At 55.7% G+C, this 17,906-nt stretch overlaps 1 protein-coding gene across 8 annotated transcripts in view; it reads left to right on the top strand.

Moving 5' to 3' along the window:
* The first annotated feature begins 11,216 nt into the window (after positions 1-11,216).
* PUM1 (pumilio RNA binding family member 1) overlaps positions 11,217-17,906 on the top strand; it is a 94,461-nt gene continuing 87,771 nt past the window's right edge. For 6 of the 8 annotated variants that reach the window (XM_071453510.1, XM_071453507.1, XM_071453509.1 and 3 more), the window contains exons 1-2: positions 11,217-11,363; positions 15,652-16,025. In XM_071453510.1, the coding sequence (XP_071309611.1) occupies positions 15,663-16,025 (363 nt within the window). In that variant the 5' untranslated portion in view covers positions 11,217-11,363; positions 15,652-15,662. Of the gene's footprint in view, positions 11,424-15,651; positions 16,026-17,906 lie in introns of all 8 variants that reach the window. The other 2 variants (XM_071453504.1, XM_071453505.1) reach the window with 2 other exon arrangements.

The following is a 17,906-nucleotide window of genomic DNA, read 5'->3' as shown; positions in this document are numbered from 1 at the left end:
AACACAGCTGGCTGTGATTGATCATTAAGAAAACAATTCACATTGAACCAATGAAAGAATCACCTACCACATTCCAAAGCAGCAAAACACAAGGAGAAACAATCAGATAATTATTATTTGCATTTTTCTCCAAGGCTTCTCAACTTCCTAGGAGAAGAAACCCGGCAAAGGGATTTTTTCAGAAAACATCATGGTGACAGAGAACATCCCTGAGCAAGGAGGGATGGAACAGACATCCCTGAGCAAACAGGAATGGAGTGAACATCCCTGAGCAAGCAGGGATGGCTCTCCAGGGATCCCAGCTAGGTCGAGATGTGACAACCCCAAGGACATCCTCCTAAAACCACATCACTCATGTCATGATGTGGGTTGGGTGTCCCCAAAGTCCCCAGCCCTTCATCCCCAGAGAAATGCCCTTTTCAGGGCTCCCATCATCTCTGGTCCTGGCTGGAAGGTGACACTTGGATGGGCACTGCATGGATGTGACTCCTGCCTTGGTGACAGATCTGGGGCTTTCTCTGCTGGCTGTGGTGCAGCCACAGCACAGGCACAATTTTTCACTCTCAAGATCTCTATCTGTCTTTATCTATATCTATAGCAAATATATATTTTATGAAAACATAAGCAAATATAAATATAAATAATATAAATATTAATGTAAATATGTGGCCCCATCAGTCCCCAGGATGAGCAGCCAGGATGCCCTCGCTGAGCACAGCAAGGTCCTGCCCGAGATCCAGCTCAGAATGAGCCGGGTTTAGCCCCAGAGCCTCAGGGCGGGGCTGAGGACGGGGCGGAGGCAGCTGGAGCTGGGTGCGGGCAGTGAGGGTGGATTTGGTGCCAGAGCCACCGTGGGCAGGGCAGGGGACACTGCTGGGAGCAGGGGGAGGTGGCAGCTGGCACGGATGGCAGGAGAAGCTCCAGGGTCTTCCTGCACCATTCCCTGCCCTTGGCCATGGGATTCCCTGTGCTGTTCCTGCCTCCGGGAGCTTTGGTCACAGCTCTGGGCTCTCCAGGATTCCCAAATTCGCCCTGCAGACCCCATCCACCCCTGAGGGCTCTGCCCTGCTCCTGCCACAGCAGCCAGGGGGGTTTGCAGGTGGAGGGGATGGGGAGGCAGCACCTCCCGGGCAGGGCAGGGCAGGGCAGGGAAGGGCAGGGAAGGGAAGGGAAGGGAAGGGAAGGGAAGGGAAGGGAAGGGAAGGGAAGGGAAGGGAAGGGAAGGGAAGGGAAGGGAAGGGAAGGGAAGGGGAAGGGGAAGGCCTCAGGAGTGGCAGAAGGATTCACATCCCTTTGCCACCATGAGTGCAAGACCTGAGTGTGGGCTCGAGTAAATCCCAGGTTACAGCCTGGATGGCTGCAAGAACAGGGAAAATCAGGCAACTGGGACTGGCTGAGAAACCCTCCCAGCTGGGATCTGAGGTGCCTGTGATCTGTTGTCCCTCTGTGAGAGCAAAGCTTGGCTCCTGCTGACTGTAAAAGTTACAAATTATAAGGATGATCTGCAAGTGGAACCCCCAGACGGTGCCTCCACCACCCCAAAGCGTCACCTGGGGTCACCTCTCGGGGGGTGCTCCCTGCCCTCCTCCCTCTCCAGCCTCACAGGAGGGGCAGGGCAGCTCCAGAGGGTGGCTCAGCCCTGCTCAGCACGGATCTGGGATTTGCTGCCTCCAGATTACACCGAGGCGATTTGGCTCCCGAGCCGGCGGTACCTGAGCTCCAGCAGGAGCTGGGAGGAGCTGGGAGCTCCAGGGGGGATGAGGGAGCTGAGGGATGTGGGGCAGGGCAGAATGGGGTTGGGATAAATCATTCCTGGCCCCAGGGAGCTGCATCTCTCTCCTTTCTGCAAAAAAACCCAGTGAAACCATCAAGCTCCAGCTGCTCCCCAGGCAGCTCCTTCGGGCTGGGAGGGCCAGGAGTGACAGGAGGTGTCCAGGCTGTGCCCAGGGTGGGCTGCAGCAGGAGGGAGAAGCAGCAGCCCCAGGCACAGCCGTGGGAGCCGGGGGCAAGGAGAGGTGGAACGAAGCAGCCTCCACCTGCCCTGAGGCACAGCTGGGCCCAAAGCCCAGGTGTGAGAGTGGCACAGGGATGGCAGGGATGGCACAGCCCAGGTGTGTGTGAGTGGCACAGGGATGGCAGGAGGCACAGCCCAGGTGTGTGTGGCACAGGGATGGCAGGGATGGCACAGCCCAGGTGTGTGTGGGCACAGGGATGGCAGGAGGCACAGCCCAGGTGTGTGTGTGGGCACAGGGATGGCAGGAGGCACAGCCCAGGTGTGTGTGGCACAGGGATGGCAGGGATGGCACAGCCCAGGTGTGCATGGCACAGGGATGGCAGGAGGCTCAGCTGTGCCCAAAGCCCAGGTGTGCATGGCACAGGGATGGCAGGGATGGCACAGCTGTGCCCAAAGCCCAGGTGTGCATGGCACAGGGATGGCAGGGATGGCACAGCTGTGCCCAAAGCCCAGGTGTGCATGGCACAGGGATGGCAGGGATGGCACAGCTGTGCCCAAAGCCCAGGTGTGCATGGCACAGGGATGGCAGGAGCTCTGCTGGGCCAGGGGAGAGGGAGGAGGCACCAGGGAACCCTGGGCAGCACGGGAGGTGCTGGGGAAGGGTCTGGGGGGACCCTGGTGGCAGCAGGGGTTGGGTTTGGGAGCTGAGAGGCTCAACCTCCACCCCTCACCCTGCACTGCCCAACAAACCCTCCTGGGTTTCTGCAGAATTGCTCAGACAGAGGAGAAGCAAAACATTTCAAGCACCAAACTTCTGCCCTTGAGGCTCCTTCCAGCTTGGCCAGGAGCGGGCACATAGAGTGGACACATGGAGTGGACAGGGGGGTCCCCTTGTCCCTCTCTGCCCTGGGACAGAGCCAGCCCTGCCTGGGCCAGGGGTGTCATGTAAAAACCCCTCATTTGTGAACCTGTACTTAAGGAGTGCACAGCCTCAGGGGGCTGAATTAGGGTTACAGGCAAATGTGACGCTGCTATTTCCTAAATTTGAGCCCAGGAGGGTGCAGCTGGCAGGGTGGTGGCCTTAGAAATGTGACAGTTTTGGGGCTGTTGATTTCTCTTAGCTGGGAACACAACAGGAAACGTCTGGAAGGTGCAGGGAGCAGATAGCTGTGCCCTGGGGAGGGCCCCAGGGCCACCCCAGCAGCACCAGCTCCTTGTCACCCTCTCCAGTGTGACAAGGACAAGAGCAATTTGGAGAAATTAAGCACCACTAAATAAGGTCTGAGGAGCTGGAAGCAAAGAGTGGGGTTGGAGACTAGGAAAACCCAGCTGCCAGAACAATACTGCAAAATTAGAGAGTCTCATAATATCCTGAGCTGAAGGGACCCCCAGGGATCACCCAGTCCAACCCCTGGCCCTGCCCAGACCCCCAACAATCCCACCCTGGGCATGCCTGGAGTGCTGTCCACAGGCTCCTGGAGCCCTGGCAGGTTTGGGGCTGTGCCCATTCCCTGGGGAGCCTGGGTAGTGCCAGCACCCTTGTGAGTCCCCACTCACCCCTGTGAGAGCTTTGCTGCTCTGTGACTCTGCTCCAGGAATGGTAAATATTGTCCAATATACACAGAAATTTTAATAAATAGCTCTGGCTGCAGGGGGAGGGTCCCCTGGTCTCAATGCTGTGCTCCAGCCCAGCTTGGCTCTGGAGATGTTGATAAAGAGGAAGAGTGACTTTCTGCAGAGAGAGAGAGAGTGGAAGAACAAAGGGGAATGGTCTTCAACTGAGAGAGATTGAGATTAGATATTAGGAGGAAATTCTTCCCTGGGACAGGTTCCCAGAGCAGCTGTGGCTGCCCCTGGAGCCCTGGCAGTGCCCAAGGCCAGGCTGGACATTGGGGCTGGCAGCACCTGGCACAGTGGGAGGTGGCCCTGGGCTGCAATGAGCTGGCATTGAAGATCCCTTCCCACCCAAACCACTCTGGCATTCCCATTCCTCAATCCAGGATGGAAACCAGCACCAAAAACCATTGCAGCAAATGGAGAAAGGCAAGGAAAGAATGATTTCCTGCATGGTTCCAGGTGCCCCCAGTGCCATTTGCCACAGGGGTTTGTAGCCTGGCAAGGCCTGGTTCGAGAGGTTTGGGCTCTGCCAGGGTGCCCAGAGCAGCTGTGGCTGCCCCTGGAGCCCTGGCAGTGCCCAAGGCCAGGCTGGACATTGGGGCTGGCAGCACCTGGCACAGTGGGAGGTGGCCCTGCCATGGGCCTGGATGGGCTTTGAGGTCCCTTCCAACCCAACCCAACCCATCCCAGGATTCCATGATCCTGTCAGAGCAGCAGGAGGAAGTCAGAGCATCCCTTCTCCAGCTTTCCAAGGAAGGGCTGATGCAATGCAAATGAAGAGCAGGGAGCTGGCAGAGGGAAATCACTCCCCAGAAATGCAATCACGCCGTGGGGCTGTGAGAAGTCATGCGGACAGGAGGGCAGGAGGCTTCCAAAGGGCTGAGTCACGTAATTGCCTGTTGAGAAAAGCCAGCCTCCATGTCCTTAATGATAACAAACGAGCTGGAAACCTTAATCAGCCTCCTGTTCAGAGCGTTAATGACAGAATCTGGGACGAGGAACGGGGCGGGGGATGATCCCCAAGGAGGGGAGCCTCACCAGCCCCTCTGAGGAGCTGCTGTCGCTCCAACCACGGCAGCATTTGGGGACAAGGTGGCAGCAGCGGGTGGGAAATGCCCCCGGGCAGTGTCTGCCTCCCTCCCCTGGGACAGCCCCTGTGTCCCTGCCACCCCTCCTGGTGCCCACAGAGCAGGTGGGTGGGGGAAGGGTCCAGCTGGGAATTTGGGCTTGGTGCCTCGGATTTTAGCTTTTTTTTTTTTTTTTCAGGTTCTGTGCTGCTTTAGTGTGTGGGTCTGGGCTTCACATCATGGGATGGTGAGCTCTGTGCACAGAGCAGGGAGACAAAACAATTCCTGCTCCAGCTGGGCACCAAGGACAAATGATCCAAATCTCAGGCCCAAGAGCACAAACACCGTGGGCTGGAGAGAGAAAAACAAGAAGGATGGGACTGCATGGGCTGGGGCTGTAATTGGACAATGAACTCCAATGTGCAAATGGAGCAGAACTTATAAAAATGTGAATTCTTGTGACCAAGCTCTCTTTTGCTTCCATCTTGGAGCCATCTGGGCAGGGCCACGACTGTGGCTCTGGTACTGCCAGGGTGTGGCCTTTGAAGGCTCTGCAATAAATATTCACTTTATTCCCCTTAACTCCATCTGGCCTCTCTTTCAGCTCCTGAGGGCATCAGGGTGACCCCACACAGGGCCAGCCCTGGCTGTGGCTGCTTGGGGTGTTTGGAGGGACAGGTGCTGCAGGTGACATGTCCTGAGCAGGGCCAAGGCTCCTCCAGGCCCTGCAAGTGCTGCCCATGGATCCTGCAGCTCCTTCCCAGCTGGATCTCAAGCACAGGGACAGCAGGGACATCACTGCCACCTCCCCTCTGGGGTGAAGCTGCCACCACCTGAACTCTCCTGCCTGGAGCTGCTTTGAGGAGGCACAGGAATTTTCAGATCCCAGCAGCTCCCAGCTCTGTGCTCCATCCCCTCAGCCCAAGCCTCCCCAGTCTGCAGGGAGCAGCTCTGGCTCCCCAGGCTCTCACCTTTTAACCCTTCAGCCTCTCTCCCTGCTCCTGCTCTCTCTGCCCAGATCCCTGCAGGGTTTGGCAGCTGCCTCAAAGGGCTGCTGGAGGGTGGGGATGTGAGCAGGGCTGTGACACGTCTCAGCACCAAGGACTGGGGGGAAAACCCAGGTGGTTTTTAAACCAAACACGAATTTCCTTTTTCCTGGTTTAGAGCTCTGTTGGGCGTTTGTGTGGCTGCAGTTCCTGCAGGTTCCTGAACTCCATCCTCATTTTCAGTGTGGCAGGGGGGTACAGAGGGGCACTTGGGGGTCCCTTCCAGTGACCCTTGACCTCCCGTGCCTGCCAAAACCAAAAATCTTTTGTCTACCAAGCATTTTCCTGACTAAAACATTCCTTGCTGCCTGGGCTCTGGGGAAAACCTTCTTGACCCCATAGAGTGAGAAGCCCCATGTGTCTCTTATCCTGGATTTAGACTATTGTGGATCCCATAAATCCATCCTGGGTTTATCTCCACTTCTCCAGGGCGTTTCTCACTGCCAGCCTCTGGCTGTCTCCTGCAGTGGCTCCGTGAGCTGTGACAAACTGGAGGAGGGACAGCAGACATCACTGGGATCACAGGACCATGGAATGGTTTGGGTTGGAAGGGACCTCAAAGATCATCTAAATCCAACCCCCTGCCATGGCAGGGACACCTCCCACTGTGCCAGGTGCTCCAGCCTGGCCTTGGGCACTGCCAGGGCTCCAGGGGCAGCCCCAGCTGCTCTGGCAATTCCAGCCCAGCCCCTGCCCACCCTGCCAGGGAACAATTGCCAAGATCCCATCCAGCCCTGCCCTCTGCCACTGGCAGCCATTCCCTGCTCCTGTCCCTCCAAGCCCCTCATTAATAATCTCTCTCCACTTTTCTTGTAGCTCCTTCAGGCACTGGAAGGTGACAATTTGGTCACAATCTGGAAGATGCTTCTCTTCCAGGCTGAACAACCCCGGGTCTCCCAGCCTTTCCTCCCAGCAGAGCTGCTCCATCCCTTTGTCCATCCTGGTGTCCTCCTCTGGACTCTTCAGTGGTCCATGCCCATCCTGTGCTGGAAGCCCATTCCCCTGGGCAGCAGAGGCATTGGCATGGCTCTTTCCTCACCATGGGATGTGGTGCAGCTTTGCCAGCAGCTTCCCTGAGCACAGAGAGGAAACAGTGGGATCTGAGCAGCCTCAGGACATCCCCCAGAGCAGCTTTGTCCTTGCACCAGGGACTGGGGACTCCATGCACAGCCCTAAGCCCAGCTGGTGGGTGGGAGCTGCTTAAAAGCTTTAATTTTGGGGGCTGTATTTTCACAAGAAAAAGCAGCTCTGCAGCCAACACCAAACTCTCAGACCCTGCTGCTGCCAGGTGGGTCCACAGCCAGAACTCCCTGCAGCTTCCCATAACCACAACATTTCAGCAGCCACTTTTAGACACTTGGCTGGGACTCCTGAAGAAAAACCAACCCATCTGCTCTGGGTGTCTCAACACGAGCGTGGAAAGAAACCCGTGGGTGAGAGGTGTTGGTGGAAAGCAGGGGTTTCAGAGCTGCTGCAGAGCCCAGGGACCTTCCCTGGCTGCTGCTGACAACAGGTCCAGCTCAGGAAGCCTTTCCATGGAGGTGGCACTGGGAAGGGCCCTGATTTCAGGTGTCTGGAGCAGTGGATGTGCTCTGGAGCAGCACTGGAGCTGCCCAGCTCAGGGCTGGTCATTGTTTTGTGTCTCAAGGCACTGGGTTTGACGAAATGCTGCCCCAGTGATGCAAATCAATGATGCACTTGGCTCTGCAAGGGTTTTTTGGTCAAGCCAGCACACTCTGAAAATATTCTGCATAAAGACCTCAGCAGTTTTTGGCTTGGCTTGGGAAAAATTGAGTTAGTCAGTGAATTTTTAATTTTTTTTTCTGGTGGCCAAGGAAATGTTGGTGCCCCACACAGAGGGAGATCCTCCTTCCTTCAATTTAGCTTTTAATTGCAGGCATCAAATTGTCATTGAAATAAAAATATTGGATATCCCAAGGCTGAGGCCAGCCAGGCCTCCCTGGGGGAGCACTGAAGCCACTTTTAGGAGCCCCCCAAGCTGTTTTTTGTCCCTGGTGAACCCCCTGTCCTGTGCAGGTGTCTCCCTTGTGGAGCTGTGGGAAGCTCTGCTCCCAGGAGGATGAATCACGGCAGCAGAGCTGGGTTTGTTTGCTCTTAGACTCCTTCAAAGAGAAGATTCTGTGGTGTTGGGCATCGTGCCACCGGGCACAGCGTCTGGGCAGAGCAGGGAAGGAGGGTCTGGATTTGGCCATTTGATGGGATTGTGGAATTTTGCTGTTCAAAGTGATGCTCACCATGGATTGAAGCCCCTTCTGTGGGGCAGAGAGGGAGCAAGACATTCGGAGGTGGGAGGACACAGTCACCCTCTGGAGGTCCCTTTTTCCCTCTGCAGATGAAGATGTATCCAAGGATAACTTCTGTCAGCACTGGTATGGGGTCAGCCAGGGCCAGGCAGCTGGGGCAGCTCTTGGTGGCCAACGGTGCAAGGAAGATCAGAAGGACATTTCCACCCCCAGAAGGTTTTTCCTGTGGAGGTGGAAGTTATTTCACTGCCTGTTCCTCTCACTCTGGCTCTGAAGCTTTTGGAGCAGCACGTTCTCCCAGTGGGAGACTTTTCCATGGATGGCAACAAGCTGGGAGCTTGGGCAAGGTCTGAGGCAGAAGAGAGGATGGCAGTGGTGGGAGGCAGGAGAGGCTGTGGGAGGGACGGAAGTGCTGGAGATGAGACCCAAACTCCCCTCAGCCTCACAGCCGCAGGACTTCTCCCTAAATCGGCAAAATTCACCGGCAAATGAAGGTTTGAACCACTCACATTTCATCCCCAGCAGGACTCCTTCCCTCCCCCTCTCATTACACCAGCATAACTGTAATTATCCCAGGTATAATTAACAGAAAGCACGTTCTCAGTGTCAGCAAGCAGCCTGGGTGTGTGCTGAGCCCACCTGGCAGAGCTCTTATCTCTGCCTCACAGCAGAGGGACAGCACTGCTGGGGACCCCAGGGCCCTGCCAGCAGGACAGCTCAGGGACAGCCTGGTGGGGAGCTGAGGGTGGCAGCTGGCAGGTACAATACCCCAAAAGTGGCCAGAAAAAGTGCAGAACTGCAGGGACACCCCAGTCCCCTGTCCCCAATGAGGACATGGTGTGGGAATGAACTCCTGACCTCTCAGGCTTTGCAGCCCGAATCTTTGTCAGCCAGGAGCCATTGCTGGTGCCTTGCACCAGCCCAGGGTGCCCAGGAGATGGGTGGAACCAGAGGAGAAGGGTGGAACCAGAGGAGAAGGGTGTGCAGGCAGATTGAGTTGGTCCAGTGCCCAGATGACACAGTTCCACCATTCACATTTCTACCCCAGTGAGAGGCTGGCCTTGCCCACACAGTTGGCATTTTGGGGACACTGCATGGGCCCCCACAGAATCATGGAAATATTTGGGCTGCTGGAAAACACCTCTAAGATCATCCAGTCCAACCATTAACCCAGCACTGCCATGTTCACCACTAAACCACATCCTCAAATGCCACATTCGCATATTCTTTGAACACTTTCAGGGGTTGTGGTTTCACTTTCTGTGCCAATGCCTGATATCCAAATTTTTCCTGATTGAAACCTCCATTGGCACCACTTGAGTCCATTTCCTGCCATGTTCCCTGGGAGCACAGCCCGACCCCCTGGCTGTCCCCTCCTGGCAGGAGCTGTGCAGAGCCACAAGGGCCCCCCTGAGCCTCCTTTGCTCCAGGCTCAGCCCCTGCCCAGCTCCCCCTGCCTCTCCTCACAGGACTCCTCCTCCAGCCCCTTCCCCTCTCCAGGGAACTCAAGACCCTGGAGCCTCAGGGATGACCCAGCAGAGCCGTGTCCACTTCTCAGCCATGCCTGGGTCCATGCCCAGTGTCACAGCAGAGCCAAGCCCAGCAGAGCCGAGCCCAACAGAGCCGAGTTTACCTCAGCAGGGCTTGGCCAGGCCACACAAGCCAGGCTGCTGCTGGCCAGAGCCACCTCTGGGTGTCTGCACAAGGCTCGGCTCCAAACCCACCCTCGGCAGGGAAAACCTTTGCTCACTGTTTATCTTGACTGTCCTGTCACGCCCGGCCTGGGGCACCCACACCAAACCCTTCAAGCCGTGTTTCCCCAGGGTTTTGGGGGTCGGGGTGAGGCCCTACTGCCCCACCAGGGAGTGCACGCTGGAAGAGCCAGTGAGGTCATGGAAACACCCATCAGTCACCCCGGCAGCCCATCGAGCAGAAAATGGATGCAAGGCACGGCTGGATCCAGCTTTTCACGTGTTTTGATGACCGAGAACCCGGGCTTGAAGTGATTTCTTGCACCCTCCTAACCCACAAAAGCTGCGGCTGCGGGACCCGCCCGCGCCGCGGGCTCTGTGCCCCACGGCCGGCCGGAGCCCTTGGGAGCAGCTGCCGCTTCTCCCTCCGTGCAAGTGCGGGCACGTCCCGAGCTCTCCCCAGCGCCGGCTCTTCCCTCCTGGTTCCCTGCGTGCCCCGCCAAGACGGGGAGAAAATATTCCATAAGCGCATCAAGCGCTCAGCGTCCCCCCAGGGCCCCGGGAGCGAAGCACGGCGGGGCAGGAGAGGCAGAGGGACAGGAGGGCACAAAGGCGCTGCCCACGGGCTGCCCCTTTAACATGGAGGAGCCGGGGCAGAACTACCGCTCCCAGCGGCCAGCGCCGCCCGCCCTGCCCTGCCCGGGCTCCGCACGCCGGGGGCTGTAGTTCCCCCGCAGCCCCGGCTTTGTGGGCAGGGGATGTGGGGAGGCACCAAGGGAGAAGCGCCCCAAAATTGTGTTTGTGTTGGTGGAGGGTGAGGAGGCGCCGCCGTGCAGCTGGCGCTCGGTGCCCCCGGTGCGGTTCTGGGGCAGGAGGGGAATCAGCGCTTTTGGGGGCTGGGGGGGACCGGGCTGGGGGCACTTAGGGTGTCCCAGCTTGGGGGGCTCGGTGTGCACCAGCTGGGAGTGCCAAGGCTGGGGGGGATCGGGGTGCTCAGGCTGGGGGGCTCAGGATGCCCAGGCTGGGGGGGGCTCGGACGGGGAGCAATCGGGGTGCCCAGGCTTGGGGGTGCTCAGGGTGCACAGGCTGGGAGGCTTGGGGTGTCCAGGTTGCCCAGCCGGGGGGGCTCAGGGTGTCCCGGCTTGGAGGGGCTCGCTGTGCACAAGCTGGGAGTGACAAGGCTGGGGGGCGGGGGGGGGGTCGGGGGCTGTGGGATGTCCAGGGGGGACTCGGGCGCTCCAGGATGTCCAGGCTGCGGGGTGCAGAGCGTTCAGGATGCCCGGAGTAGGGGGGAAATCAGGGAGCCCAGGCTGGGGGCGCTCATCCCCGCCAGCCCGGCGAGCGCCGGTGGCGGTGCCAGCGGCAGCGCGGGGCTGAAGGCGGGGCTGTGCCCGCACCCCGGCCGGGCAGGGGCCACGCTGGGAGGGCGCTGCGGGCTGACCCCAGCCTGGGCAGTGTGGCAGGGTCGGGGCACAGCCCGGGCACGTCCCGGCCGGCTCGGGTTCGGTCCGGTCCATCCCGATCCGATCCGTCCCGTCCCGGCCCGGCCCTTCCCGGTCCCTCCCGCCCCGTCCCGGCGGCGCTGGAGCGGCCTCGCTTTCCCGTGGTGCAGCGCGGCCGCGGCCCCGCCGCGCCGCCATGTTGTCGGAGTGAGCGGCCGGGGAGAGGCAGCGGCGAGCGGCCGGGGGGGGCCCGGCATCCGTCTGCATCCGAGCGCTCCGCCCGTGAGTACCGGCCCGGGGCCGGCCCCGCCGCGCCGCGGACCCCCGCGGACCCGCCGGTGGGCGCATATTGGCGGGGGGAGCGGGAGGAGAGGCCCCAGGCCGCCCCGAAGGCGAGCGGCGGCGGGGGCGCTGCGCCGGCGCTCCCGCCCGGCTCCCTGTCGGGGCCGCGGCCTGGGCCCATTGTTAGCGGGGAGGGGGCGCGGGGGGACCCCCGGGCCCCGAGCGCGGCCCCGCGGGCGCTCCGGTAACGGGGACGGGGGTTATTGTTGGGGGGGCGCGGGCCCATCCCAGCCCTCAGCCGCCTTGGCCCGGGCCCGGCCCGCCGGGGGCTGCCCCTCGGTCTGTGGGGCTCCCCCTTCTCCTGGGGAGGGTCTGCCCTTGCTCCTGGACGGGTTTGAGCCCGGGGGGGGCTCCCCCTTGTCCCGGGCCTTCAATCCCGGGAGCCTCTGTCGCTCCGGCCGAGGCCCCGCTTTGTTGCCCCCAGGGCTCCGGGGGTGGTTGGGTTCCTTTCCCCCCGATTTTGGGGGGGTTTCGGCGGCTCTGGGGGTCCCTGGAAGGGGAGAGGGTCGGGGCTGGCAGAGGGAGGGAGGGAAAAAGCAGACAATCCTTTCCGATGTGCTGGGTGACCCTGGGGGTTTTGTGTTTGTGTGGGGTTTTTCTCCCCCCTTGTTTTTATCTCGTGCTCACATAACGACAGCCTCGGCCCTTGTGAGCTGCAAAGTTGGAATTTTAAGAGCCTCTCGGCCCAACCTGAGAAATGCTCTGATTATTTTTGTTGTTGTTATTGTTGTTGTTTGCTTTGGTCAATGTTTAATAACTTTGTTCGGAGCAGAGATTTTATTAGGCAGATCATGAGTAAGGAATTTCCTTTATTAAGAGGGATGGAGGTGGGGGAAAGGGGGACCGTGGGTCCTTTTGTGTTTCAGTGCTGGTTTTGGGAATCCGATGGGTCAGGAATTCAGTGCTGCGGCTCCCCAGGTTTTCACGAAAACACAGGGATAACGTTAAAAGTTCTGCTAGGCCACACAGCTCTCAAACAATGGCTCTGCTTTCATTTCCAGTGGAACTTTCCAAAAAAAACCCACCCAACCCAAACTCCTCCGCTTTGGGGTTGAACTTTTTTGGAACGATCGTTTTACATCGTGTTAATTTTGTAATAATCTGTGATTTTGAGGGGTAATACGGAACCAGAGCCGGGAGGATCTGGCTGTGGAGCCGGGCTCTGTGTGGATTAAAGCTCCTTTATTCAGTGTTGTCACCAGCGGTACTTCAAACTCGCAGGGAGATTCCTCCGAAGTTTTTTGTTGTTTGTGGAACGTCCCATAATCTGCAGTGTTCTGCCTGCGGTGACAACACGGAGCAAGCAGCTCGTTTCCCCACCGCGTTTTCACGCAGGGAAGAGCAGAGCCGCCTGCCCCGAGCGCGGTGGAGCAGCGTGGAAGCCTTTGTTTGCAAAGCCGGGGTTTCACCTGGGAAAAGTTGATCCTCTGTGTTCAGGGAGAGTTTGGGAATGCGAGAGGCTCTGGAGGCCCCGAGCAGCTGCGGCTTTGCAGTGCCTGTGTAGGTGACTGCCCGTGTTCCCGGCGCTCCGGGAGCTTTGAATGACAGGATTCAGCTGTCCCGCTGCTGCCTCGATCGCGGCATTCCCATAAAAACACGGCTTGGAACTAAACTTGAACTACCCACAATGCTCCCTTCCCCTTTGCTCCCTTGCAAAATGTCGCCTTTGCCAAGTTTTCCGCTCGTGTTTGGAGCAGCCCAGAGAGGAAGCGCCTGGGAGCAGCCTCTCCTTAATCCATTGACTGAGATTTTCTGGACCCTCTTGATTTTTATAACACCTTTGTTAACTCAGAAATTAATTAGTGGCTGCAGCCTTTTGAAGGAGCAAAGACTGTGGCAGTGCAACTTTGTACCTTGTTTCTCACTGGAAATGGGCTTGTCACAATCTATAGATACTGGGAATTTTTTGGTGGGGATTCATAGTGTCTTCCTTTGTTTGTTTTTTTTTTTTACAGTCTGCCCTGAGATAACTTGTAACTTCCTTTCAAGGGGCGGCTCAGATTTCATTGCTGCAGCTAATACCCACCTCAGTTTGATGATAAATGAATTTCTTACCATTAATTACTTAATTTTTCGTTCTTTTTCCATGGAGGAGCTTGAGTGCTTCATGGGATGTTACTGATGGATTTTGATATTGTTTGCTAAAGGGAAGTTAAGAGGAAAATCCCATTAAACTGAATTGTAGTCTCAAAATCAGTCAAGATTTAGTCATATCGTATTTTCAGTGTTTTTTCAAGTATGTGGGGAAGGTGGTGATTTCCAGACTCTGAAAGCTGGAGGAGTGAGTCCTGTTGGATGTCCCTGGTATTTAAGTTGTGAGTGTATAAAAAGCCCTGCAGAGTGGCCCTGGGGGCTGTGTGTGTGCAGCACCGAATTATGTTGGAGGTGCAATTAAAACAACCTGATCTCTGCAGTTTTCAGAGTCATTTTCCTCTCAGCATTAACCCCATGCTCGACTCGTGGGGCAAACCTGACAAAGTTGGATCAAAGACAGGACTCAGATTTTTTATTTTGGTCTCCCCACCGTTAGTAAATTGTTCTTGGAAGTTGTGTGTAGTAGAGTGTTGTTCAGGGCTACTACGAGGAGCAGGGAGGGAACAGAGCTGCCTTTCAGGCCCTTGGAGGCGCTGGCAGGAGCAGGGCCAAGCTCTGCAGCCACCAAGGTACAGCAGTGGAACATCCTGGGGCTGCTCTGCCAGGAGCTTCTCAGGGCTCCACCGCCCCAGTTTCATCCTCAGAACTCTGTGGGGCTGCATTTAGGTACCTCAGGTGATAAACTGTTGATCTTTTAAATGAAGATTAATTCAGACTATCCCATGCCTTTAAAAATGAATTTGGCTTGTTGTGTGAGCATTACATAATGGGGGGAAAACGCTTTGCTGTTCACACCTGTAGTGTCTCTATTGCTCTGATAGTCCTGCCTTAAAATAACAAACAAACTTCTGTGGTTTTGTGCTGCTGGAATGTTATCAAAATATTTGGGGAAAAGGAAGTTAGTGAGTTGCTGTCAGCTTAATGTGCAGGTTTTCGTCCTGCTCACAGATCATTTGGATGCATGTAAAACATTTGAGTTATTTAATTTATTGGGGTATTTTACTGGGGTGGTCAGTGCTCTGGGCACTGAAAGCCTTTTGGAGTTGTCCAAATTTCCCCCAGTGCCATCCACAGCAGGACCAGCAGTGCTGGCTGTGCTGCTCTGGAAAGTTCTGCTGAGATCCCAGGTCCCAGGTTTGCTGTTCTTTCTCTAGGGAATTGCAAAAAGCATGTCCATGGGTTTTACTGCCTCCTGAGCACACTCCTGAGTTAGCAGGGAGGGCACACGCGGTGTTTGGGCTCTGTGAGCTGTACTGAGCTGTACGAGCAGAAATCCGGGATTTTAAGTTTGCATTGAAAAACAAAAACCAAACAAAAACCAAACCAAACTGTTGCTTTGCTGCTTTGCATGACTGAGGGAATCCTTTGGGATACAGGGGGCCTTGATTGTTATATGGATGGGAGACCAGGCCCCTTTTGCCTGGTGTAAATGGACACAGCAGGTTCTGGTGTCACTGCCTTCCATGGGTTTTTGGGGGGCTTTTCCCCAGCAGTTTTCCAGTCATGTGTCATCCCTGGCAGAAATTGCCATTGTGCTGCTGCTCCATGGGCATCCTGTGCCTCCTGCTAAGCCCGTGCTGCACAGAAAGTGGGATCCCTGTGGGTTTTCGGGCGGGATCCCCGTGGGTTTTCGTTGGGATCCCCGTGGGTTTTCGTTGGGATCCCCGTGGGTTTTCGTTGGGATCCCCGTGGGTTTTCGTTGGGATCCCCGTGGGTTTTCGTTGGGATCCCCGTGGGTTTTCATTGGGATCCCTGTGGGTTTTCGTTTGGGATCCCTGTGGGTTTTCGTTGGGATCCGTGTGGGTTTTCGTTGGGATCCCCGTGGGTTTTCGGCGGGATCCCCGTGGGTTTTTGGCGGGATCTCTGTGTGTTTTCAGTGGGATCTGTGCATTTTCAGTGGGATCTCTGTGCATTTTCAGTGGGATTTCTGTGCATTTTCAGTGGGATCTCTGTGCATTTTCGGTGCTGTTCTGGCTGCTGGGTTCACAGAGTGAGTGAGTGTTGGAGGAGTCACTTTTGCCACGGCGATGTTCCCCTGCCAGTCACAAGATGGGTGTGTTATTTAATGCTCAAAGCTGCAGCTGGGAGGATTTCATGTCTCTTTCCCCTCTCTTTCCCCCATGTGCCCCTGCAGGTGTTGGTGGAATGAGCGTAGCGTGCGTTTTGAAGAGAAAAGCAGTTCTGTGGCAGGACTCGTTCAGCCCCCACCTGAAGCAGCACGCTCAAGACACAGCCAACCCCACCATGCCTGTGGTACTGACATCTGGCACAGGCTCGCAGGCTCAGCCACAGCCAGCTGCAAACCAGGCCCTTGCAGCAGGGACACACTCCAGCCCCGTGCCCGGATCCATAGGAGTGGCGGGGCGCTCCCAGGACGACGCCATGGTGGATTATTTCTTCCAGAGGCAGCACGGGGAGCAGCTCGGGGGAGGAGGCAGCGGCGGCGGCGGCTACAACAACAGCAAACACCGCTGGCCCACCGGGGACAACATCCATGCAGAGCATCAGGTAGAGAACCACTCCCAGCTTTCCCAACTCAGCCTGCAGCCTTCTCAGAGATGCTTTTCATGGTGCTCTTCTAAAGCTGGAGCTGGTTCTGGTGGAGTGGCCACAGTGGTGCTGTTTGTTTTCTCTTTTCAGGGTGGCGGTGCCCTGGTAGCTCTGAGTTGAAAGGTTTCTGCTCTTGAGGATGTTGAAATCCCAAATCCCAATCCACTCCCTGTCACAGTTGAATGCATGTTTACAAAATTCATCACTCCCTTTATTGATTTTTTTTTTCTGATGTGTGAACCAGCATAGCCGTGACTGCTGCTGCTGCTGCTTTTCAAATCTGTTGCTGTAGTTAAATAATTCTTATGTAATGGTATTACAAAACTGCCAATGCATGTAGGTTGGGCTTTTACCATTCCCAATATTGGAAAACACAGGAGTGGAAGTTGCTGGTAGTATGTTTGACTGGGTTTCTTTGCTTAGGGGTTGGGTTTTTATGGTTATCATGTACAGAGGAAGGTGGTGATGAGGAGTGTGGCTGAACTGAGAAGAGCAGCTTTAAGAGTGTCATCAAGCAGTGGTTTTAGGACCTTCTTAGGGCCACTCAGTCTCTAGAGGGGTGGTGGGCCAGGCTGTGTGCTAGTGCTGTTTACTAGAAGTCCTTTCAGCAGTTGCATTGTCACTCGTGCTGCAGTTAAATGAGTGGCTGACTCACTCCACTCTGTCTGTGACCTGTAGCTCACTCATCAAAGACACACGAGTGCTTCCTCTCCGAGGCAGCAGAACCCAAGTGTAAGCACATTTTAAAGCAGAATGATCCCCACAAATATTGCCAGGGCAGCAGACACAAAGCTTTTGCAACCTCTGTGAACATCTCTTGCCTCCAGTTTCTGGAATCAAAGCGGCCAAGCCCTGGCTCCTCTGCTGTGCCTCCCCAGGGGATGTGTTGCCAACCAGAGCATTTAAAAGCAAACATTGCAGGGAATTTTGCAGCCTCACCGAAGGCAGTGTGTACATCAACAAAGAAATAAACCCAAGTGCCCTGTTAATTTGTTCTGGAAGAAAAATCACATAAAATACTGCAATATGAGCTAAAGAGCTAGAAAAATGTTGTTACTCCTTTATGGAGAAATGTAGTATTTGGGTATCAATTCAGAAGAAATAACTTCATTGAAACAGATGTAATTTTTCTGTTTATTATCCAAGTTTTCAGTCACTAACTGTAAAACTTTCTTCAAGAGACATCAGTGCCAGAGATCTTAATGTTTTAAGTTCTGAAGGAAACCATAAGCAAGAATTTCTTCCTGCAAACTTGTAGGTTTTTCAAATCAAAGCAGCCACGGAGTCTTGGGGTGGAGATGCCTGGGCAGGGCCTGCTATTGTTTGGGCGTTTTGTGGCAAAATGACTTCATGAATTAAAATGATGTCATAAATTCTCAATCCTCTTTTCCTCCAGCTCACACTTTCATCCTCCTTTTACTGCAAATCCCTGAAAGCAAAGACAACAAAACTCTCTGGAGATAAGGGGGGTGGGGACAGGGCACTCCAAGCTCGCAGTCATTAAAAACTCTGCTGGTATTTGAACTTTTATTTATTTAATAATGGAAAGACTTAAACTTTCACTCAAACAACAGAATCCTGCCTGTTCCAGAGGCTTGTCCTGTTGTCAGCAGAAGTGTTGCTCAGCTTGGTTTTCTTCAGTAACTTGTGGAATGGAATGATCCTAATAAATAACCACTTAATGAAAGGAAAGCTCATTAACTTATGCTAGTTTAAATGAACTTTTCAAATCCAGTTTCTGTTGTGAGAGTGGACAGTGGTGAGAAGGTTGTGTGGACAGAGGATGGAGCTCACAGATGATTCTGTGTGATGCTCTCAGTTTCCCCTGTGAGTTCTGTG

The sequence above is a fragment of the Agelaius tricolor genome, unplaced genomic scaffold (assembly GCF_023055355.1).
Source record: "Agelaius tricolor isolate 1412-34295 unplaced genomic scaffold, bAgeTri1.0.p SCAF_36, whole genome shotgun sequence".
Lineage (NCBI taxonomy): Eukaryota > Metazoa > Chordata > Aves > Passeriformes > Icteridae > Agelaius > Agelaius tricolor.
Note: the sequence above shows the minus strand (reverse complement) of the source record. Positions and strands in the feature narration are given on the sequence as shown.